The sequence below is a fragment of the Clupea harengus genome, chromosome 10, assembly GCF_900700415.2.
Source record: "Clupea harengus chromosome 10, Ch_v2.0.2, whole genome shotgun sequence".
NCBI classification, from domain to species: Eukaryota; Metazoa; Chordata; class Actinopteri; order Clupeiformes; family Clupeidae; genus Clupea; species Clupea harengus.
In genome coordinates, this window is record NC_045161.1 from 29,659,370 (window position 1) to 29,683,046 (window position 23,677).

Genomic DNA, 23,677 nt, shown 5'->3' on the forward strand with positions numbered 1-23,677 from the left:
CTCTGAAGGCAGGAGGGTAAAAGAAACAAACACACACAACTCTGTACTTCTTTGTGAGGGCCTTTCATCTGCTGTTGAAACATCAGCCTGATGGTCCAATAGATGTTTTATAGAAGTAAATAAACATCAGCCTGATGGTCCAATAGATGTTATAGAAGTAAATAAACAGTGAAGCTTAGCTCATCAAAGCAAGTGTCTAAGGGAGAGAGTAGCTACTACCGGTATCTCCATCTTGCCACACGTTTTGTGGCACTTAAGTTTATTTCTATGATTCTGGGATGCACTCAGGAGGGATAGTTAACTTAGTCATTTCTGCTGTCTTCATAGCAAACCCTGATTTAAAGGTGTTGTCCACGAGTCTGGTGAAGGGTTGTTGATATTTCAGCTCAACAGCAAATCAAATTACAACCTTCCCTTCCGTGTTCCTGAAGCAACTACTGATTGGTTGGAATCATTTATGGCTTGGTCCAAGCCACTATGTTTGTTTCCGATTTACAGTACTAGGAATGTATGAACACACAGACTGCACCCACAGCTAGAGGACGATGAGTAGCAATTTGAAATGAAAAAGTGTATTAGATTGAAATCGCAGACTGCAGCTTTAACTCAGTTTGACCCATGTTGACTGCAGATAGTACATTTTCCGAAAAGCATTGGTAGCATTTTTGTGGTGCAAACCACCTGACCTATCAGGATTCTGGCATGAGGAAGGGGACTATTTGAATGCAGCTAGAGCAGCGAGACCAAAAGCCTGTGGGACTTACACTCCAGCACAGAGTAGAGATTGGCAGCGGTGCTAAAGAGGAGACCTGGAGACTCCCGTCTGAAAACTGGGAGCAGAGCCAGAGGGGAAGGATGGATGGGAGGAGAGATGTGACAGAGAGAAAGTGAAGGATGGCACAGACCACTGAAATGAACATGGCATGGGTGGCAAGACATAACATCTGTTTTTTTGTAGTCACATGCAATGCCAACTGAGATATGAGTATCTGAAAGTGATGAAGAGAGACTCCGCCATCTCAGACACCACCATACCCGAGTAGGGATGTGATCGTTAGTTTGCAGCCAGCAACCTTAATAAGGGCCTCGTGACGACCACATTACAAAGCCAACCTGGGGAGCTGCAAGGGCAATGTGTGGCTGGGTGGCTGGCTCGTGTTGAAACGAGTGTAATGTATGATTAAAGGACACATCAAAGCCTAGTCTGGTCCAGCTGCAGCCCTGTCTGCTGCCTCTCTGGGCTGCAGTAGCGGAGGCGTCCCAGCGTGTGGCGCCGGAGATGAACCCAGCACAGGGAGTGGGGAGCGTGGGTGTAGTGTGAGGTGGCGGAGGATGAATAATTCAGGTGGGACCTGATGCTGGTGCAGTACGACTCCTCCCCGCTGCCCCTGGAGAGAGGAGCCCAACTCTGTTCCAGGCTACACACACACACACACACACACACACACACACACACACACACACACACACACACACACACGTGCAGCCGGGCTCACGAACTGCCACAAGATGTTATGAAAAGAGGATGCCATCTCCCTTCTGTGGAGGTGCACGCACACATATTTGCGGGGGGTTGGTCTCATCTCTACATGCATCTCCTCTTGTTAAGGTCAGTTTATAGCCTGCATCGGGGTTCCACTCTGAACCACTGTGTCCAAAGATGATTTGGAGTGACAGAGGATGTCAACAGGGTGCTTTTAGCCGCCATCCTCATCATCGCCTCTACGCAACACATAAATTAGCCCATGAGTAAGACATCACACACACACACACACTGCAGATCATCACTCCAATCCAGCCCACGCTGTTCAACCAAGTTACCACTAGTTGGAGCAGGGAGGGAAACAAACCTGATCCAACCCAAACAGAAGTGCTTTTCTATTCTGAGACAGATCGACGATCACAGATCACAGCAGGGCATGCAAGACCATTACCACACTGACGCACAGACAGGAGACGAGCAAGAACACACACACATTCTTATAAACAGCATGTTAGCGGCATGCTGTGAGATCAAGAGGGAGGAGGTGTCATCAGTCTGCTCCTCGACGTCGCAGAAACCTGGGAGAGGCGGCGGGAGGGGGAGGAGGGGAGGGGGGGGCCCTGGGTGTCAGTTTCACCCCTAATCTCAGAGTGAGATCAGAGCCTGGTGATCTGGTGACAGGGACTGTGACGACGCCAGAGGCAGACTGAGCCACTCCACTCATCACCAACTCAGGGGAAAGAAAAGAAAAAAGATGGCACTCGCATTCCGCTCTCAGCTGCTCGCTCACCCTTCCCAGCTACACGCTGTCCTCGCCGCTGGGTTTCTGTGGGGCAACGTACAGTTACAGTAGCCTACTGAACACAGTTACTCTCACTCTACTGGTGATCACACACAGCGTTCAGCTCTCACTATTGGTCTTGTTATTCTGTTCTGTGGTTCATTCTGCTGGGGATGGGCTTCCGGTGATGAGTAAAGTTTGACAAACAATTATGGGATGGAATGTATGGGATGGAATGTATGGGTCATTTCACTCTGCTTGGCCTTGGGACCTCCTTGTTCGTTTGTAAAAGCGGCGCTATAGGCTTCTTCACTGGCTGCTTCTTTAGTTCAGGGCTTGGAAATAGAAAGAACAGGATGCTTACAAAGTAGATGTCTGTGATTGGCACGTCCTCGTCTTCATCTATGGAAGCCCTGCTGGGACATCCAGACGTCTGGCTGGTCTGGTCTGACTCCACTACCACCCTGGGACTGGCAGGGACGGGTGAGGAGGACGAGGAGGAGGCGGCGGCAGCAGCAGCAGCAGCAACATCGGTGGAGGCCTCTGGCACCTCACTGTGTGTGTGTGAGAGAGAGAGAGAGACACATAGAGCAACAGTGAGCCGCTATCAGAGCCGCCACTCTGAGCTGGCGACCTCTCTCTCCCTGTCTGTCTGACCTCACGTCTGGCCCTAGGCTGGGCCTCCTGAATGTGAACTATTCTGTGTAATTATTCTGGAGGCAGGGAAGCTGCTGATTGAAAAAAAGGAAGAAAGCCTAATCTGTGCTGCCAAGTCCAAACTTGCATTGAGCCCACCACATTCAGTCCTCCACCTGGTTCTAGAATGGGTGATGAATACTGAGGAGGATGAGGAGGATGTCTACTCTCTGGATATGACTGTGCCACTGAGACGGATGTCTACTCTCTGGATATGACTGTGCCACTGAGACGGATGTCTACTCTCTGGATATGACTGTGCCACTGAGACGGATTGTCCTAACCTCTCGGATATGACTGTGCCACTGAGACGGATGTCTACTCTCTGGATATGACTGTGCCACTGAGAGGATGTCTACTCTCTGGATATGACTGTGCCACTGAGACGGATGTCTACTCTCTGGATATGACTGTTCACTGCGGAGGATGTCTACTCTCTGGATATGACTGTGCCACTGAGAGGATGTCTACTCTCTGGATATGACTGTGCCACTGAGGGGGATGTCTACTCTCTGGATATGACTGTGCCACTAAGGAGGATGTCTACTCTCTGGATATGACTGTGCCACTAAGGAGGATGTCTACTCTCTGGATATGACTGTGCCACTGAGACGGATGTCTACTCTCTGGATATGACTGTGCCACTGCGGAGGATGTCTACTCTCTGGATATGACTGTGCCACTAAGGAGGATGTCTACTCTCTGGATATGACTGTGCCACTGAGACGGATGTCTACTCTCTGGATATGACTGTGCCACTGAGGAGGGATGTCTACTTCCTGGATATGACTGTGCCACTAAGGAGGATGTCTACTCTCTGGATATGACTGTGCCACTGAGACGGATGTCTACTCTCTGGATATGACTGTGCCACTGAGACGGATGTCTACTCTCTGGATATGACTGTGCCACTGAGACGGATGTCTACTCTCTGGATATGACTGTGCCACTGAGACGGATGTCTACTCTCTGGATATGACTGTGCCACTGAGACGGATGTCTACTCTCTGGATATGACTGTGCCACTGAGACGGATGTCTACTCTCTGGATATGACTGCCACTGCTTCACCTACTCACTGTTTGCGGGGGCGAGCAAATGTGGCACAGATTCGGATTTGTAGATAAGCGTTTCAGACAGCAAGACCTCTGTAACAACCTGCCCCTGTCTGGAATATAATGATAATCATTATTATCACAATAACTAATCTTGTCCAATCTGCTTGCTCAGTTTATTCAGCTTAACTCATATTAAAAAGTCTGTCTGTTTACTTCTTCCAAAGGCCCTGCAGGGAAACTTCTGATTGGCTGGGGCTCCTTGCATGAAGGAGTTAGCAGGCAGTATTATTGCAGCTGGTATAATTTATTTCACTGCCAATTAACCCTTATTATTATTTTTGTCTGGCCGTGTGCATTACTTCAAAGGATTTTGACTGCCTGACTAAAGGCGTATCTTTCAAACATCCAGATACTTCTCCCTCACTTTGTTCTCTGCATTTTGGGGGAAACTCCTATGTCATAGCCTTGCATAGGAAGGTGCTCTTAGTCTGCATGCGACATCATACTTACTGAACTATGAGATTACTATGCTGAAGTCTTTAGTTTTCCACCCCCCCGAAACACAGCAGGCCGCACCAGCAGGTGAGGCTCTGAGAGAGGGGCTTATAGGAGCAGATGGCCGATTCCCCGACTCCAGTGCTGGCCCGCGCTCCTCCCCACCGCACCCCGCTCCCATATGTCTGTCGCCGCTCAGCCACCCTGACCCACTTCTCCCGCGCCCCCCATTTATTTTAGCTTTGTACTTTCCCCTAAAAAAAAGGGCCCTCATCTCGTCCATTCACTCTTAACCTAATTACTCCCCGCGCGGCTCTGGAGTGGGTCGATACTAAAGACATTACCACGCATCTCCCCCAATCGCCAAATGGGGCTCCAGCTCAGCGCGGAGGATTAGAGCATATTAACTTACGGGAAACAAAAGGGACACAGGTCATAACAACCGCATCATTGTCCCGGGCCTGATGTGTTCGGGACAAGCTGCTATATTTAACGTGCTGGCTGGAGTTACAGTCACGCACATCGCCTTGGGTCTGGGACACAGAAAAACTGTGTGTGTGTGTGTGTGTGTGTGTGTTCTGTCTGAAGGCTGGTGAAGATGTATGTGTTTCTATGTATGCCTTGTGAAAGCCATAATATGGTCTAAAAAAACAAATGTATATGCTGCGCTATCTGGAGGATTCATTCTAAGCAACGCATTGTGTGTTTCTGAGTATACTAATTTGCAGACTGGAGTGGAAGTATGCGAGTGTGAGTTTCTGAGTATACTTCTCAATTTGCAGACTGGAGTGGAAGTATGCGATTGTGTGTTTCTGAGTATACTTCTCAATCTGCAGACTGGAGTGGAAGTATGCGAGTGTGAGTTTCTGAGCCACACCTGGTCTCTGGCGAGGGCTGTGGGGCACTGATGGTCGGCTCACTGTCGTGCCTCTTCACCTCAACCTCCACCGTGATGGTCTGCTGGTCCTCCTCCTGAGTCCTACACACACACACACAAGATGAGCAGTCACACACTGAAACACCCTCTGGAAGGCCTCACACATCTGCCTGCACAGATTCCACCCAGAGTGCTCACACTGGGACAGCCAGGCTTGAGACAGAAGCTTCTAGTGAATAATTGAATGTAAATGGAAGTGGAATTGATTGTGAGAAAGTATGTGCCTGGCAGAGAGGTTTTCCTTCTCCTTCTCATACCTGCCCTCGTGGCCCAAGGACTGGGTGTGTCTCCTGCAGAGGGGAACACAGAGAGAGGAGTAGGGCGGTGAGGTCACAGGTCACACGGAGGTGCTGCTATGGGTGACGAGCACACAGGAGTCAAACAGGCTCCAGCTGGGGTTACCTGTAGCGAGGGTGTTCCGTGGAGTCTGACGGGGAACGTTCTGGAATGGACAGAGAGGTGGTGGAGGAGAGGGTGGTGGCGATGGACGCCGTGGTGGCCTCCTCGAACGATGGTGGAGTGCAGGGCAGGAGGTCTGGCCGTCCTACAGGACAGAACGAGAATCACAGGGGTTACGGGTCAAGTCGGCTAAGCAAAGAGGATATGAAAGTTTTCTTACGTCATAACATTGTCTTAGTTTAAGTCATTGCCAGGTGGAAAAGCAAAAGGCAAAGCTCACAAGGCAAAAAGATGATTTATCAATCTATATATGATTTATCAATCTATAGATGCATACATACAGATTTCACTCACAACCTCCTCAACTTTACTGATTGGGAATTCCATTGACCTCCTCTAGTAAAAGATAACTAGCAACCCAAAAATGTTGGCTTCATCCAATAGACGCAGTGTGAAAGGCCAATCCAACAGACGCAGTGTGAAAGCCCAATAGACGCAGTGTGAAAGGCCAATCCAACAGACGCAGTGTGAAAGCCTAACAGACGCAGTGTGAGAGCCCTATACAACAGACACAGTGTGAAAGCCTAACAGGCGCGGTGTGAAAGCCCAACAGACGCAGTGTGAAAGCCCTATGCAACAGACGCAGTGCGAAAGCCTTATGCAACAGCACTGGGGTGTTTTTCAGTAGGAGCTAAGCCAGCAGCCAGTCAGAGTCCGTTTGTAGTATGGCTACCTTCATCGTCCATTGTGGGGAAACTGCGGGCACCTCGTAGGTCGTAGATGTTCTCGTCCCTCTCGGAGGGCAGCTGGCTGGCGGACCACGCCGCCCCGGGGCCTTGGTACTTGGGCGCCGTCGTCAAGGACACGCGACCCCTCTTGGAGGGTGAGCACTTGAGGGCTGAAGGAAGAACAGGGAGAGAGAGAGACAAACCACACAACCGACTCATCAGATGTAATAAGAGAAGGCCTCTACCATCTCCTCTCCATTACAACGTGACCACCAGGGCTCCTTAGGAAGACAGACAGGCTTGTATGCCTCTCATCTACAGTATGTTTTATCAGATATACTCACAGGAGGTCTTTCTGAAGACTGTGTTGCTCATGAACTTAAAGAAGCGGTCTGCATAGAAGCCGGGCCGGTGGACAGACACGGTGTCCTGAAAGACACGAATGGAGAACTCTTTAAAAAGCCCAGCCTTCCCGGCCCAGAGGGCCAAGCGACATGTTCCGCAAGACACTAAAACAACCCAAAAGGGGGGATGAAATGGATAGAATACATTCTTTATTTATGTAGTGCTTTTCAAAGAACCCAGTACAGCAAGGCAAGCAGTCAAACTAAACTAGACAGAAGAGATTGCAGGTCAAAAGCTATTTGAAAAAGGGGAAGTGGCACTGTAGAGTTCTGGGTTTGCTACTCTGGTAATGCACACCATCTGTGGTAGAGAACCCCAAAGCCAAGGCTGGCATCACTATTACAGAGATTAGAGAGGAATCTGGAACGGATCAAAGGGTTTCATTTTTCGATGCTGCAAAATAATTAGCTTCTATACGACAGGTGGACCTGCACCGAAAAAAAACAAACAAAAAAAGAAAAATACAAAAGTGAGCCATTTGAATTTTGGTGCAGCTGGAAGCCAGTCTTCCACCTGCTCTCACCCCAGCGAGTGCGTCAGAGACAGGGTGTGAGGTGGAAGAAGAGAGCCGTGAGGCTATAATAAGACCTGCCAGCTGCTGCTGCTGCTGCTGTGTGTGTGTGAGTGTGTGTGAGGGACGTCTGAGCTACAGGTCAGAGTTAGGGGTGTGTTAACGGTGCAGAGGAGAGCAGGTGGTTCTCCTCCTCCGCTCGAGGAAGACAACCGGCAACCAATCGGATTTAAGAACAAACGAGGGGCCAGTGCAAAGACTGACTGATCCATTCACACACACTCACTCACTCACTCACTCACTCACTCACTCACTCACTCACTCACTCACTCACTCACTCACTCACCCACCCACCATCTCACTCACTTTCACCGACTCAAAGGACCACTACATCTCCACACTCCCTCATCCTGCACAGGAGGCCCCTGACTAGATCCCAGTGTGCAGGCCTATGAACCTGCTCCACACTCCCTCATCCTGCACAGGAGGCCCCTGACTAGATCCCAGTGTGCAGGCCTATGAACCTGCTCCACACTCCCTCATCCTGCACAGGAGGCCCCTGACTAGATCCCAGTGTGCAGGCCTATGAACCTGCTCCACACTCCCTCATCCTGCACAGGAGGCCCCTGACTAGATCCCAGTGTGCAGGCCTATGAACCTGCTCCACACTCCCTCATCCTGCACAGGAGGCCCCTGACTAGATCCCAGTGTGCAGGGCTATGAACACGCTCCAGCATTAACTGGAGTGTGGATTTGTCTCGGTGTCAACCTGGGAAACGTTGTGTTTTAGTCCGTTCTTCCTTTATAAATAAATACATGAAGGGAAAGAAAACCACTGAGAAGACAGCGGCTAGAGAGAACGAGAGAAAGTGAGAGTGAGGAAGAAACAAAGAGATAGGGAGAGAGAGAGAGAGAGAGAGAGAGAGAGAGAGACAGAGAGAGAGGAGGCGTGAAAGAGATAGCAGGACAGCCTGTGCCCTCTGTTGAATGATTAAAAGAAACCCCTGAGCAGACAGATCAGCCTCCCAACCGTTTGACTTGATGGTAAAAGCATCTGTGTGGGGATTTAGACAGAACAACAACACCGCGCTGGCGAGGTCGAGGTTTTAGATCTTCAAGCACAGATCCGAGCGTCATTACGTTACATAATACATAAGCTGGAGAAAAGACATATTTGCACGATTCCTCTATTAGATGATTTCTGACAGCGATTAGATGGCTCAGACTGCCTGTGGAGAACGCTAGAGGTTGGGGGGGTTGGGGGTGATTTGACTTACCCCGTCGTGAACAAGAGCTTTCCACGTGTGCTCCAATTTCTTGATCAGCCTGCAAACACGGAGGGAGAGGAGAAAAGAGAGTATAGAGTTGGTGAAGGAGTCGATTTGTAAGGACACAACCAAATAGAACTGGCAGGAGGAAAGGAGAGATTGGATCGTTCTAGCAGAGACCGAGGAAAGGCGAGAGGCCCGGATTTCATGACAGCCAGACGGGACTCACTCACCTGTAAGACTGCAGGATGTCAATGATGCCAACATACAGCAGCAAGCGCTCCCCTTTGCCATTGACAGCTGGGATGCCACCCATCCTGCCAGAGGACAGGCAAAGACAGATATTACTTGGGGAAATGTGGGGAAGGCGTTTTATCAATCAATCAATCAATCAATTTGTATTTGATCAAGAGGGACAGTGTACATTCATGAACATTAAGATGTAAATGCACCCAATTATAGCCAAAAGGCTAGTTTCCATTGGCAGTCCCCCTGCCAGAGTGAAAAAGGCTATACAACCTAAAAAAGGCATTAACGTATATATCAAACATAAATCAAAATCAGACAATTAATCAAAAATAAAATAAGATAAATAAAATAAAATAGAAAAAAATTAAATTAAATTATATATATAATATACAAGTTCTACTGCTTACCCACTAATGATCACAGGTCTGAAATGAATCCACTGGGACAGCTCTCCATGTGTGCACAGTAGGGGTGTAAAAAAAACCCGATACGTATCGATATCCGTTTTAAGCGTGTAAGATACGACTACATCGATGCGTGACGTCCCGTATCGGTATTAAAATGGCATAAACCGGTCTTTGCCCTATTTAAAAGTTATGAACCGGTTCACAAGCGTTTGTCTCTCCGTTAACTTGTCGGTAGGGAAAACGTATGGCCAGAGAATGTGTATTGAAACCGGATGTCGTCACTTTAATCCGGTCTCTGGTTGGATAAAACTTTTCAACAGAAATGGACAAGGACCTTTGATTTATTATTTAGGAACCATGCCGATGCCTGACTTTTAATGTTGTGTGACGTTGTTGAAGTTCAAGTTCAACATTAATAGCGATTGAATTACCCTTGTGTCGTGTAATCGCTAGCGGTAAATAAACGTTAATAACTTGAATGACTGATTAAGGATATATGTTACACATCACAAACACATGGGGGAAATGAGGTAATTGGTTAGCTTAAATTGCAGTATCTTAGGCAAGCTAATTGACCTGGCTAGCTATAGCGGAATTAACAGTGCTAGCTTTGTGTTTGGTCATATAGCTTCGTAAAAGTTCGGTTAACAAGTCACTTGTGTGTTTAGTTGTATGACTTCGTAAAAGTTCGGTTAACAAGTCAATTGAGCATTAAGCCACCTGACTATAATGGGTCTATTTATATTAGCATGCTGACGTTATACTTATTAGCAGCGAGGCTAGCTAGCTACTATGTGTTCCAATGGATTGTTGGTCTAAGCGTTAGCTTCAGTTAAGTCCTGCAATACTCTGCAACATTCGTGTACCACATGAACAACTAACCGAGTCAATGTAGACATAGGTTAACAAGTCACTTGTGTGTTTAGTTGTATGACTTCGTAAAAGTTCGGTTAACAAGTCAATTGAGCATTAAGCCACCTGACTATAATGGGTCTATTCATATCAGCATGCTAACGTTAGACTTATTAGCAGCGAGGCTAGCTAGCTACTATGTGTTCCAATGGATTGTTGGTCTAAGCGTTAGCTTCAGTTAAGACCTACGTGTACCACATGAACAACTAACCGAGTCAATGTAGACATATAAAAAGTTGTGTAGATAGCTTTATTCACATAATAAACCGTATAACTTCACAAAAATAATAATCATTTAAAGAAAACCGATCGTTTGCATGTCAGGCGATCAACACAACTTCTCAACTAAAAAGTAAAGGTCCTTGTCCATTTCTGTTGAAAAGTTTTATCCAACCAGAGACCGGATTAAAGTGACGACATCCGGTTTCAATACACATTCCTTAAGCATACGTTTTCCCTACCGACATTTGCTACACAAAACACTAAACACTGGCTGACCTGTTGCATTTGATCTCAGTCAGAACAATGACAGCCTGTCATTGGCCAAAGCCCGCATAGCATAAACCAATCAGGCTGTATTCTCACAAATACACCAAGACCTGAATGACAGATTACAACTCCCATTCATTTCAACAGCCAATGCTATGCTAGCTACGCCATTCATTTCGATGGCCAATGCTATGCTAGCTACTTCAGCCAAGGAAGATACATCGTTGTTGATTGCGTGATTCTACAGACATCCTCGGATTTAAATAATTATAATAACAATAAATAGGAGAATATTTGTATCATTAACAATAATGTTTAACATTTATAGTTATGATTCCGAGACCAAGCAATCGTGATGTCCTAACATAAATAAAAGCACTATATTGTAACGTGCCGGCATAGTCGCCCCATAATGCCGTGCGGCGGGCGCATACTTTTCTCTATGTGATGCACTAGCGCTCAAGGATGTTCCCTAACAATGTTCCTTACTGTTCTAATTGCATGTCGTTGTTCTGTGTTGGGACGGAGTTTATACAGGTGTGTGACGGTAGCACAGTCTGTTCGTGATAACTTGTACATTTACATTGTACATTTAGTATTTAATAAAAAGCCATAACAAATATTCCGCACTTCCGTGATTTGTTACAATATGAACACTGGAAATGGCAGTATATAACCACTAAACTCAATCGCGTGGATATAGCCACTGTGGAATAGAATTGACATATCTACATTCTGTAACAGTACCTCCACCTCTGCCCTGGTGAAATTAGGTCTGGGTTTACGGTGCTTGCTTTGAAATGATCAGTCTCTGAAGTTGCTTTCGCGTTGCCTGTGGAGTGTGCGCATAATAGCATGCCCTTATAAGGAGCTGGCGGGGCGTTTCTGTATGCAAGTTCAGGTGCATGAGAAAGCAGGTTCAATTAAGAACACATTTCCAGGTGTTCATGAATCCAGCAGAGATCTTTTCTGAGGTTGGTCTTTTGAGGTTGGTAAGAAGATATTTAATAAGACTAGAAAATGTTTCGAGAATGAGGTCCATTGTTTCCTCACAACTCAGTGTTTTCAATTATTGAACTACATCGGATCGCATCGAATCGCATCGCATCGAATCGTACTGAATCGTTTTTTATCAACATGCATCTTTTCTTGTATCGTATCGTGCCCATGTATCGAGATACGAATCGGATCGTCTTTGTCATGAGAGATTTACACCCCTAGTGCACAGTATCATTTATGTTGTATGCTATTAACACCTTTCCCTTAGACCCTTTGTTTTGGTCAAACTGGACATGACAGCATGTTTCCGAAAAAGTGGGACATATGCGTACTGGAACGCTGGTGACATTTCCAACAGGACATTCACTATCTGGGTTAGGTGAACTAGGACACCAGGAAAGCCATCCCTTCTAGTAGTGGACAAACCCATCACTTCTAGTAGTGGACAAACAGATCTAGAAGTGGACAAACCCATCACTTCTAGTAGTGGGTTTTAGACAGATTTCGACAACAAGGAGACACCAGTCTAAGCTAAAATGAAAACAATCAATTATGTTCTAGATGGTTGCAAAGAAATCTGCCAAAACTGTGTGGTGTGTGAGTCTGTGGTCTGTGGTATGTGGTATGTGGTATGTGGTATGTGGTGTGTGGTGTGTGGTGTGTGGTATGTGGTGTGTGGTGTGTGTGTGTGTGTGTGTGTGTGTGTGTGTGTGTGAATGCGTTATATTTGTACATCTGTAAGACTAGGTGTGGGTGGAGGACCGAGTGAAAGTGTTAAAGTATGTTTCAGGCAGCATATGACAGGCCACCAGACTGTGTGTGTGACAGCCCTTGCCTTTGAGGGTGTGTGTAAAAGCAAAAGTGAAAGCCCTAGTGTGAAAGCAAGTAAGAATGTGTTGGTGTCTGTAAGTGTGAGTGTGTGAGTGTGTGTGTGTGCGGGTGTGAGTGGTACACACGTGTCCTCTGTGTCGATGGCCTCTCCGCAGGCGGCCGCACCCTGGATGGACTCCATGGCGGTGGAGTAGAGGGCCTTCTGGGGCAGGGGCCTCTTCTCGTCCCCGCTGCCCGCCTGCGTGCCCTCCACCTGCTGCTCCCGCTTGGCCTGGTCCAGGTTGTGCACGCCCAGCAGCAGGCTGTAGTCCATGATCTTAAAGCTCTCCAGGACCTGACAGACAACACACGCACACCATCAGAAGAGCGGGCGCAATCTACAACCTCAGGGGGCGCTGTTCAGCTCTAAAAGTCTCGTCCTATTCTCTCATAAAACAGTTCTTTGAAGCACTTTTTAGGGTTTTCTCACAAAACAGTTCTTTGAAACACTTTTTAGGGTTTTCTGGCTATTGGTTTTAGGATAATTTCAGTTGTGAAGGACCATGAAGAATTAGCAACACATGAAGAATTTAGCAACTTCATGGACTAAATTAAATAGATTATACTTCCCTACATTGTAGCCACATTAAATGATTATGATAAATGACTTAATGTAAATGCAACGCCAACTCATGAACTTGTTACTGTGATTTGTGAAGGTTTGTGACATGGGAAGATTTCTCAGTGACATGACGTGACATGACGGCCTGATGGATTACGTCTCCCTGGCTCAGTGTGTTTGCTGGGATTATAGTCTGAAAACACTCTGCGCTCAAGAATTTAGCTTTGCGGGATTTTCTACTGGACATATGAGGGAGCCACGAGGAATGCTTTACTTGACAGAGGGAACATAATACAAAATCCAGCTGTAGACGAGGGGATTGGGCAGTTGGGCCTCCTTTCAGAAGTCATGTAGTACAGTGGTGCCAGATCTGACCAGAAGGTCACATAACAGTTTGACAAGGGAGACATTCTGTGGCTTTTCCCCCCCTGTCACTACTAGGTTTAGGGAGTTTCATGAGGTAACAGCTTTGCTTAGCCAGTTTAAGTCTCATGAACACAGTTTGTGTCACGAGAAAAATAAGTCATAAATATAAGTTGGTCCAATAAAGTTCAGTGCACTCTCAAAATCTCACCACAAATGCTCCAACACAAACTAGTCAATACTGTGTCCAATACTGTCCAATACTGTGTCCAATACTGTGTCCAGAGCAAAATAGCACAGAAAAGGTTTGTGGTCTGGAACCAAAATGCTAGAAGTTGGGAGGGGTTATATTCTTACCGAGGACAATTATAGTTGAAATACAGCCTTTCACTTTTTATTGAACAAAAAAACACATTCAAATGTGAGGCAAATAAGTGAATGAATGAGACTGGTGGGATTTGTGTGGGAAAGTGAATGAATGAGACTGGTGGGATGTGTGTGGGAAAGTGAATGAATGAGACTGGTGGGATTTGTGTGGGAAAGTGAATGAATGAGACTGGGGGGATGTGTGTGGGAAAGTGAATGAATGAGACTGGTGGGATGTGTGTGGGAAAGTGAATGAATGAGACTGGTGGGATGTGTGTGGGAAGTGGAGGCAGAGGCTGTAGCTCACCAAACAGTCCCTCTGGAGGGTCTTCACCAGGGCGCTGTAGGTGTCCGTGTCCAGCATCAGGCCATCCTGGCTGTCCTGCATGAAGTCCAGGTCCTTATAGGTGGGCTTTGACTTCTCCCGCTCTTTTTTAGAGGCTCGCCGCTTGTACGTGGAGCCCTTCAGGTCGTACTTGAGGTGCATGGAGACCACGCGGGGCAGGATGTTGTTCATCACGCACACACGGATGTTCTTGCCACCCGACTGCACGCAGTAAAGGCCGTAGAACTTGGGAAGCAGCGTGCGTGGGTTCTGGTTTAGGTTCTGTACAGGTGGAGATGAACGGAACATGAGCATGGTTTTCTAAAGCCTGCTGTTCTTCAAACCAGTTAACAGGGGAAAACACCAACCACGAATAACACAAACCAGTAACCTCATGCAAAATGATGCACTCATCTTGTCACCTGTACACCAATAAAAATGACTATAGCTATTTAATTAAGTCAATTATAGTTTCTAGAAACAAACAGTCCAAACTTGAATGAACAGTGTGAAACATCAGCCTACCCCTAGCGCCCAAGATGCAAAACAGCAAATAACCACAGCACTTCTCCTGGCAATTAATTCATGCTTTCATAAAATATCTTTTCCTTATTAGTGGAGCAAATTAGCACAAATCCAGTTAGCCAGCAAACGACTTCATGTTACAAAGTTATTGACCTTTGCAACCTGAATCCAATTAGTATAATTACAGAGCAGTCAAGTCTTTATCCACTTAAGGCGAGCTGCTTGACGGAGCCAACACACACACACACACACACACACACACACAGACACAGACACACACACACACACACACACACACACACACACACACACACACACACACACAGACACACACAGACACACACACAAGCGCGGGCACACACACACACACACTCCTGCCCCAGCTATGACCGGGCTGCAAACTGATGGTCACATGCGAGGAGGACCCTCACTTCAGACACAGAGTGTTGCGCAGGGAAGCGGCTGCTCTTGCCAACAGGTGAGCCCAGTGTCTGTGCAGGGGGAGGAAGTGGCAGCGCTGCCTCTGCTCACTGGGGAGAGAAGGACAGAGGACAGAGGGGAAGAGGAGGAGAGGAGAAGAGGAGTGGAGGAGTGGAGGGGGGCATGTAGGAGCTGGAGTCTGGGGACAGAGATCAGACCAGTGGGAATAGAAGACAGTGGACAGGATGGGAGGGGGCCAAGTTTCCCAAGCGCTGTTTATGGGCACACATCACTACTTAAAGACCTAGGAGGACCAGGAACACCAGGAATATTCACTACTTAAAGACCTAGGAGGACCAGGAACACCAGGAATATTCCCTACTTAAAGACCTAGGAGGACCAGGAACACCAGGAATATTCTAGGCCACACTGTTCTCGTACTCTCTACCAAGGCTGTGTCTGTAAAGGCCTGGACTACTTGCTTGGCTGGACATTAGACTCAGGAGGTGTGCTGGGACAAGAATAGAAAAGTGGACATATATGGCCGTGTGCGCTTTGAAGCAGCAGTTTGAAGTGTGACGGCCAGAATTAGTCTCGCTGCCGCTGCTGTCTGGTCAGTCTGCTGCCTTCCAGAGCACAGTGCTGATTTAGAGTCGTCTGTGAAGGGCTGATTTAGAGTCGTCTGTGAAGGGCTGATTTACAGTCGTCTGTGAAGGGCTGATTTACAGTCGTCTGTGAAGGGCTGATTTACAGTCGTCTGTGAAGGGCTGATTTACAGTAGTCTGTGAAGTCAATACTTTCAAAACCCACCTTATATTGCCAAAGCAAACCTACAGCACCTGAAAGCTAAAATCAGTGAACGTATCCATTTCCAGTCCAACTGATAAACTCCCACCATAACCCATGGCTACATTTGAATGAAAGAGGGATGTTATGGACACTGTGGCACTCCTGGGTTCCTTATTTCGGAGCAGTTTATTTAGCCTCTGTACTTCTGTTATCAAGATCTCATGTGACAAGAGGGAAGCAACACCTTCACTTCCTCCTTTTCCCTTCCACCTTCATAACCCCATCATTCCGAACAAGACGCCGATGTAGACACATCCAGTACAAACACACACCCACACACCTAATCACTATCTTTCTTTAAAGTTACCTTTAATCTACAACTGCATACAAAAAATATATGATTTTCTTTTTACTTTGTTATTTTTTTTATACTTCATTTCTGAGTTGTTTAATGTGTTTTGTTTATTTATTTTGTCTGTTTTGTTTTGTTATGGTTTGTTTATTTATTGTTCTTCTGTATTATGTGGCCTCAATCAGGGCATTGCTGCAAAAGAGCCCTGTGCTCAGTCAATTCTCCCTGAATAAACAATGATGATGATGATAATACCTGCATTCATGCCCAAAAACCTTAGTATTGGAGTCAATGTCCACAGTTCTATGTTCTCCATGGATTACTGTCAATCCATAACCAGTGTAGTTAATGCCCAGCTGGGGGCAGTTCATCTTGGGACACCTATGACATCATCACTCACCATGTAGTAGCCAGGGAGCAACTTCTGCAGGAACTCCGCCTCCTTGTGCATGACTGTCTTGACGATGAACTCGTCGTCCTTGGTGACGTAGAAGACGGAGCCGCTGGCCCCGGGATTGGAAAGCTCGATCAGGTCGTCGTTGCACAGGGAGTACTGCCAACATAAACACAGCAGAGGGACAGAGTACAGTCAGGAGGCACCATCTCACACCATATACTATGTAGCGCTCACACCCACTCAAACACACAACCTCAGCCACCTTTACCTCTTCATGAGAGACTATGAGGCAAAGAGAACAACACACAAAGACTATTTATTGGGATGTTTCTGCAAACAGAACTCATTATAGCAGCAGCAGCCACAATACAACAGACAGGGAAAGAGCTGTCCAGCGTTAGCATGTAACATGTTAGCATGTACACTGAAGAGGGGAGTGGGAAGGAGAAAGAATGTGGGGCGGGGACATAATCAACTAATAGGGACACTAGGACTATGACGAAATGCAATGTGACAACGGCCACGAGGGTTGATGTTGAACACACACACACTAACAAACTAACTGCAATGTTATGTCACAGCAACAAGCCCACACAGAAACAGACAGAGACTAATCAGCCCGCCCTTCTGTTGCTCTCTGAGACAGCTGACCCCCTCCAACACGGAGTGACTCAGTCAGCCTCTTCCTCCTCCACCATGCTAAGAGATGCTGATAGCACCCTGTCTCCTCACCCCCCCCCCCTTCCTCCTCCTCCTCCTCCTCCAACATGCTAACAGATGCTGATAGCACCCCAACCCCCCTTCCTTTACCACGCTGAGAGATGCTGAGAGCACCCTGACTCCTGACTCCTCATCCCCCCCCACCCCCCACCACCTCTCAGCCTCCCCAACTTGGCTTGGAGAGTCTGCCTAAGAGAGATCTCACTGCCAGTCTTTTCACAGTGCAGGCGGGATGCGGGCAGCACTGGGGGGGGGGGGGGCTTTCAGCTGAGAGGGAGCAGGTGCTGAGGAAGCCTCCAGGGACACCAGATAACATGTGACTACTGTGTGTCTGAGTGTGTGTGTGTGTGGTGTGTGTCTCATGCTTGGCGTCGTTTATTTCCGGTGGCTGGGGCGGAGGGGGTTTGGTGGAATACTGACAAGCAGGGATCTGCCTTGGGACGTGGGCTACCGAGTGTGTGAGCTGGACTCTTACCAAGTAGTCATCTGGTCTGATTCCGAAGAGCTCTCTGAAGTAGCGGAATGCCACTGGGGCGTACGTCTTGAAGCGGAAGTCTGGGTAGTGGTGGGCTGGAGTCAGATTGCTGCCTTCACTGGGGTAGAGAGACAGAGAGAGATAACGAGAGAGAGAAAGAGATAACGAGAGAGAGAGAGAGAGAGATAACGAGAGAGAGAGAGAGACAGAGAGATATAACGAGAGATAGAGAAGGAGAGAGATAGAGAAGGAGAGAGAGAGAGAAATAAGTACCGATTCAACATTCAACCATTACAAATTCAAATATTCACAAACACTAGAAACGTTCCAGTTCGGAGACAGAAAACACAACATGTTTTCCCACCATCCACTCTGCCTGGAGTCAGCTGATTCCACATTAGTCTCCATTTGGAGTTGTGTACTAGTGGTCATTAGCAGGAGAAGACACAAGCACAGAGGCGTATGACTGAGCTGTGTGCCATTGGCTACCTGGGGAAGAAGATGCTCTCCACCACGTAGAAGTCCTGCATGAGCACGTCTCGCTCGGGCTTGGAGCTCAGGTTGCCCACCGTGTAGCCGATGCCCAGCTGGATGGCCCCCTTCAGCGCTGACGACGTGGTCTGAAGGAGATCGCCAGAGAGAGACACACACAAGAACTTAACAAACTATACACCCCCTGTCACCACCTCACCGTAACCTTGGTGACAACTTGAGGTGGTGGTGAACACCACTCTCATTATCGTGAACATTGTGACCATATTGATGAAGGAATGAACATGAAGAACTAAGGTTAAAAGTCTGCTGTCTTGTCATGATATGTAGGAGTTGATGGGACACCTTCTTGTATGTGGTCTCGCCGGAGGCGTCCACACCCCTGTGGCCAATCTTATTCCCCTTGCCGTAGCCTGGCAGACCTGACGACGACGGCATCTGGTGGGAGAGAACAGCGCAGCATGAACACACCACCCAAACACACACACACACACCAGATATCAGAGGATCTGGGCCAACTGTAACGGTCTAGTCTGCTCCGTTTCATGTATTGCTAAGGTTTGAACACAAAGGATAGCACTTGTGCGCACTCCAACATCTGAGGCAACAGGTGGTAATGCTTTAGATCTCAATGACACAATTTGTCGGGTGCAAGACTTGTAGCTAGCTTCATCATCAGCATGAGTCACCATACCTCTGTGATGAAGGCCTTCCTGGCAGCAGCATCTGAGAAGAGAAGAGTGAAAACTTGGTTATTGTGTGGCAGCCTGGCAAAGGCAAATTCTCACCATCCAAAAACAACAAATGACGCACTTGCTCAGAATGACGCCAAATGACGCACTGGTTCAGAACTAAAAGGCCGGCGCTCATTGGCACAATCGCTCATATCTGCGTCTACGCTTTCTTCAATAGACCCTGCCTTCCGCAGATGTACAGAGAGGAAGTGATCAAACAAATAGCCCTCACACAGCTGCTAAAAACAGACACGTAATTACCAGCTCCTTCCGTGGACAGCCATGTGTGTGTGTTTGTGTGTGCGCGAGGGTGGGGAGCCCTAGAAACAGATGACACACACATACCCTACCCAGGGTATTTGGTTGAGGGGGCTGAATAGTGGTGGTGGGATGGTATGAGTCGATAAGGTTTTTCGTAAGCTTGGAGCCACATCAACAGTGATCATTATTAGCAGTGGGAGAAACGGCAGAAGCATCATCTCAATATGAGACAGAAGTGTGCGGCCGGCTATAGGCAACTTCCTCCCAGTAATGCTCCTCCTGTGGACACGCACTTCCTCTAGCCACCGGTTAACAGAAGGTTCGGGGAGCGTAAATGGTGACACTGGGCGAAGAGAGAGCTGAAGGTTCGGGGAGCGTAAATGGTGACACTGGCCGAAGAGAGAGCTGAAGGTTTTGAACACATCAGGGAACGCCATCGCTTTAGAATGACGATCCCTAGCACTGAAAGTACTAACAGCCAGCTGATGGCTGTGAGAGAGCAGCATATTGGTTTGGTTGCAAACCACCAGCTCCACACAACTGCCTGGCCAATTATACCTTTTCAATTACCACTTGGTCTGAAAAGCCAATGCAACACACACACACACACACACACACACACACACACACACACACACACACACACACACACACACACAGGCAGCTGAAGCTGAGGGCATGGACGATGATAATCTTTCAGTCTCCCCGTGCTCCATTTACCCATCCTTTACAACTGGGTTTCAGTCCCACCAGCGCAGGGTGAACGTATACAGTGGGCTTATAACAGTGCAGGGTGAACGTATACAGTGGGCTTATAACAGCGCAGGGTGAACGTATACAGTGGGCTTATAACAGCGCAGGGTGAACGTATACAGTGGGCTTATAACAGCGCAGGGTGAACTTATACAGTGGGCTTATAACAGTGCAGGGTGAACGTATACAGTGGGCTTATAACAGCGCAGGGTGAACGTATACAGTGGGCTTATAACAGCGCAGGGTGAACGTATACAGTGGGCTTATAACAGCGCAGGGTGAACTTATACAGTGGGCTTATAACAGTGCAGGGTGAACGTATACAGTGGGCTTATAACAGCGCAGGGTGAATGTATACAGTGGGCTTATAACAGTGCAGGGTGAACTTATACAGTGGGCTTATAACAGCGCAGGGTGAACTTATACAGTGGGCTTATAACAGTGCAGGGTGAACTTATACAGTGGGCTTATAACAGTGCAGGGTGAACTTATACAGTGGGCTTATAACAGTGCAGGGTGAACGTATACAGTGGGCTTATAACAGCGCAGGGTAAACAGAGAGGGACTGGAAGGGCAGTAAGCTTTGAATAGGGCTGAACGATTAATTGCATTTGCGATTTAATCGCGATATGATAGAACGCGATTTTCTAACCGCAACGTTCGCGATTAAAAAACGTGAACGTTGCGGACGTCGCGAACGTTTTTTTTTTTTTAAAGATGGTACATTTTGCACACAGTGTTTAAAAAGTGCATGCCTAGTGTTTATACTTAAAATGACTTTTTTAAATTACTTAAATGCACAGTGGCAAAGCCACCGATTTGTTGTTCTTGTTCTGTAATGAGCAGTTAAATAAAAATGTAAAATGTGGGAAAGAATATTTTACACTAAATGTATCTAATATTGTGTTGGTCATATTTAAATCATTCATTACGTTTTGTTGGGAAAAAAAGAGGATAAAAAAAATCGCATATTAAATTGCAATCGCAATATTTTGGTAAAAAATCGCAATTAGATTATTTTCCCAAATCGTTCAGCCCTAGCTGTGAAGGAACACGAGTAGCAGGTCTGATAGGGGTGCCAAGGGGAAATGGCTCCTCAGCTGAGGCGGAGAGCTCTAGGAGGGGAGGTGGCCTTATGTGGAGGTCCATGTGACTAAGGTGCACTAATGCACCTGGCCCTCTCTCCTGTCGCTTTCTTCCTCTCCTCCCCTCAATCTCACTCACTGTCACTACTCCTCTCTCTCCGTCACGGCACCCCTTTATCTCGGTCACGGACATGTGAAGGTGTTGCATCATTAGAAAGGAATCAAACCCCTTTGAGGCCATAGTACCACAAGTAACACCAAACATAAAAAAGTACAAGAACCCTTCCCTGCACTGCACGCATGATGTTAATTCAGGCAGACCGTTATTCTCTGCATGGAGGGGCGAGGCAGTCACGCCATGTTATTTTTGCTGCTCCGCCTTTTCCCTCCTTGTTGTGCAGGTCCAAACTCCGACCGGAGTGGATGTCGACCCAGCCCGTCGCTCTACCAGCTCAACACTCAAGGGGCTCCATTCAGAGCCCCCTTCCACTGGGAGGGAGGTCGTCCACTGTGCTGGCCGTGAGTTCACTGCACTGCTCAATGACTGTTTTGTGTGTGTGTGTGTGTGTGTGTGTGTGTGTGTTTGTCTGCTTCATCAGTGAAGGCCAGCACGAGCACTCCTCACGATTCATGGAGAGCATGAATTAAGGAACTAAAGGAGTGAGTTCGCAGTCAAGGACAGAGATGTATAGAAGGGTGTCCTTCTCCTTAAACTTCCTTCACAGACAGCAAGAGCTTCTAACAGACTACTGGCTAAGCAGGCACCACAGCTTTTTCCTTGTGAAAGAAAAGGCTGTCTGAATATCCACCCAATAAAGCCAACTGCTATTTCAGCCTGGCCAAACTCCAGTGACAGATTCATGTCCCTCATAATGAAAGAAGCGGTTTCACGTACCGGAGGGCAGCTTTGTAAAAAAGCTATGGAAAACAGACCAAATGAGGGAAAAATATCTCTGATGTATTTGATCCTGTGAGGGATAAAGGGGACATATTGGCTGAAGAATAAGCACAAGTCAGATCCATCCGTGATCAAAATTCATTTCCTCAGAGGCTCGTTCTGCTATGAGAGGCACCGTCTGACCGGCCCCTTATCCTCCGCTAACTAACCGCGATCGCCCCAGATGTGACGGCTGCACGCGCTTCCATTCACTCTCCCACTCCTCCACTCGCTGGTTGCCATGGCACCCTCATCGAGGTCAACCGGCGCTTTATGAGTGTGCACGTGCGAGTGGAATCAACAGACACATGCCGCACGCCCGCCCGTTCGCCTGCCTGCCTGGCTTGCCTAGCGTTCCACAGGACATTTGCTGCGTGCGAACAGAGATAATAGCTGCGCTCTAAACAAAACAAAAGGATAACATAAACAACAACTGCAACGGGGTCAGATAAGATCACGACTCCATCTTGGATAGTGGTGCAGACTCATAATTAACGATGGAAGATTGACAACTTGAATGGTGGTAGCCATTAACTAATGAAGAATTAACTAAAATATTACAAAAAATTAGTGTGAAAACCATTAGCACTAAATCACTACCAGTCTTCAGCTCCATAGCAACAGGAGCACAACAATGCTTTGCACACTGGTTAGTAACACATGCTGCCTAATTTCTCTGGTCACACTGGTTAGTAACACATGCTGCCTGTTTCTATAGTTACACTGGTTAGTAACACATGCTGCCTGTTTCTATAGTTACACTGGTTAGTAACACATGCTGCCTGTTTCTCTGGTCACACTGGTTAGTAACACATGCAGTCTGTTTCTATAGTTACACTGGTTAGTAACACATGCAGTCTGTTTCTATAGTTACACTGGTTAGTAACACATGCTGCCTGTTTCTCTGGTCACACTGGTTAGTAACACATGCAGTCTGTTTCTATAGTTACACTGGTTAGTAACACATGCAGTCTGTTTCTATAGTTACACTGGTTAGTAACACATGCTGCCTGTTTCTATAGTTACACTGGTTAGTAACACATGCTGCCTGTTTCTCTGGTCACACTGGTTAGTAACACATGCTGCCTGTTTCTATAGTTACACTGGTTAGTAACACATGCAGTCTGTTTCTATAGTTACACTGGTTAGTAACACATGCTGCCTGTTTCTCTGGTCACACTGGTTAGTAACACATGCAGTCTGTTTCTATAGTTACACTGGTTAGTAACACATGCAGTCTGTTTCTATAGTTACACTGGTTAGTAACACATGCAGTCTGTTTCTATAGTTACACTGGTTAGTAACACATGCTGTCTGTTTCTATAGTTACACTGGTTAGTAACACATGCTGCCTGTTTCTCTGGTCACACTGGTTACAGATCTACCTAGCCAAAACAATGCCATTGTGTTATACATCAAAACAGAGGGTGCAGAG

General features: G+C 47.1%; 1 protein-coding gene across 5 annotated transcripts in view; it reads right to left on the reverse strand.

Annotated features, from left to right (window-relative positions):
* The window catches only part of pip5k1ca (phosphatidylinositol-4-phosphate 5-kinase, type I, gamma a), a 39,126-nt gene that overhangs the window by 8,067 nt on the left and 7,382 nt on the right, over window positions 1-23,677 (reverse strand). For 2 of the 5 annotated variants that reach the window (XM_042708972.1, XM_042708971.1), the window contains exons 2-17: window positions 19,167-19,198; window positions 18,818-18,910; window positions 18,470-18,600; window positions 17,981-18,098; window positions 16,789-16,941; window positions 14,285-14,584; window positions 12,773-12,981; window positions 8,994-9,077; window positions 8,770-8,818; window positions 6,921-7,005; window positions 6,582-6,746; window positions 5,852-5,993; window positions 5,707-5,739; window positions 5,390-5,491; window positions 2,629-2,818; window positions 765-830 (exon numbers count right to left, since the gene is read on the reverse strand). In XM_042708972.1, the coding sequence (XP_042564906.1) occupies window positions 765-830; window positions 2,629-2,818; window positions 5,390-5,491; window positions 5,707-5,739; window positions 5,852-5,993; window positions 6,582-6,746; window positions 6,921-7,005; window positions 8,770-8,818; window positions 8,994-9,077; window positions 12,773-12,981; window positions 14,285-14,584; window positions 16,789-16,941; window positions 17,981-18,098; window positions 18,470-18,600; window positions 18,818-18,910; window positions 19,167-19,198 (1,952 nt within the window). The remainder of the gene's footprint in view (window positions 1-764; window positions 831-2,628; window positions 2,819-5,389; window positions 5,492-5,706; window positions 5,740-5,851; window positions 5,994-6,581; window positions 6,747-6,920; window positions 7,006-8,769; window positions 8,819-8,993; window positions 9,078-12,772; window positions 12,982-14,284; window positions 14,585-16,788; window positions 16,942-17,980; window positions 18,099-18,469; window positions 18,601-18,817; window positions 18,911-19,166; window positions 19,199-23,677) is intronic. The other 3 variants (XM_042708974.1, XM_031574765.2, XM_042708973.1) reach the window with 2 other exon arrangements.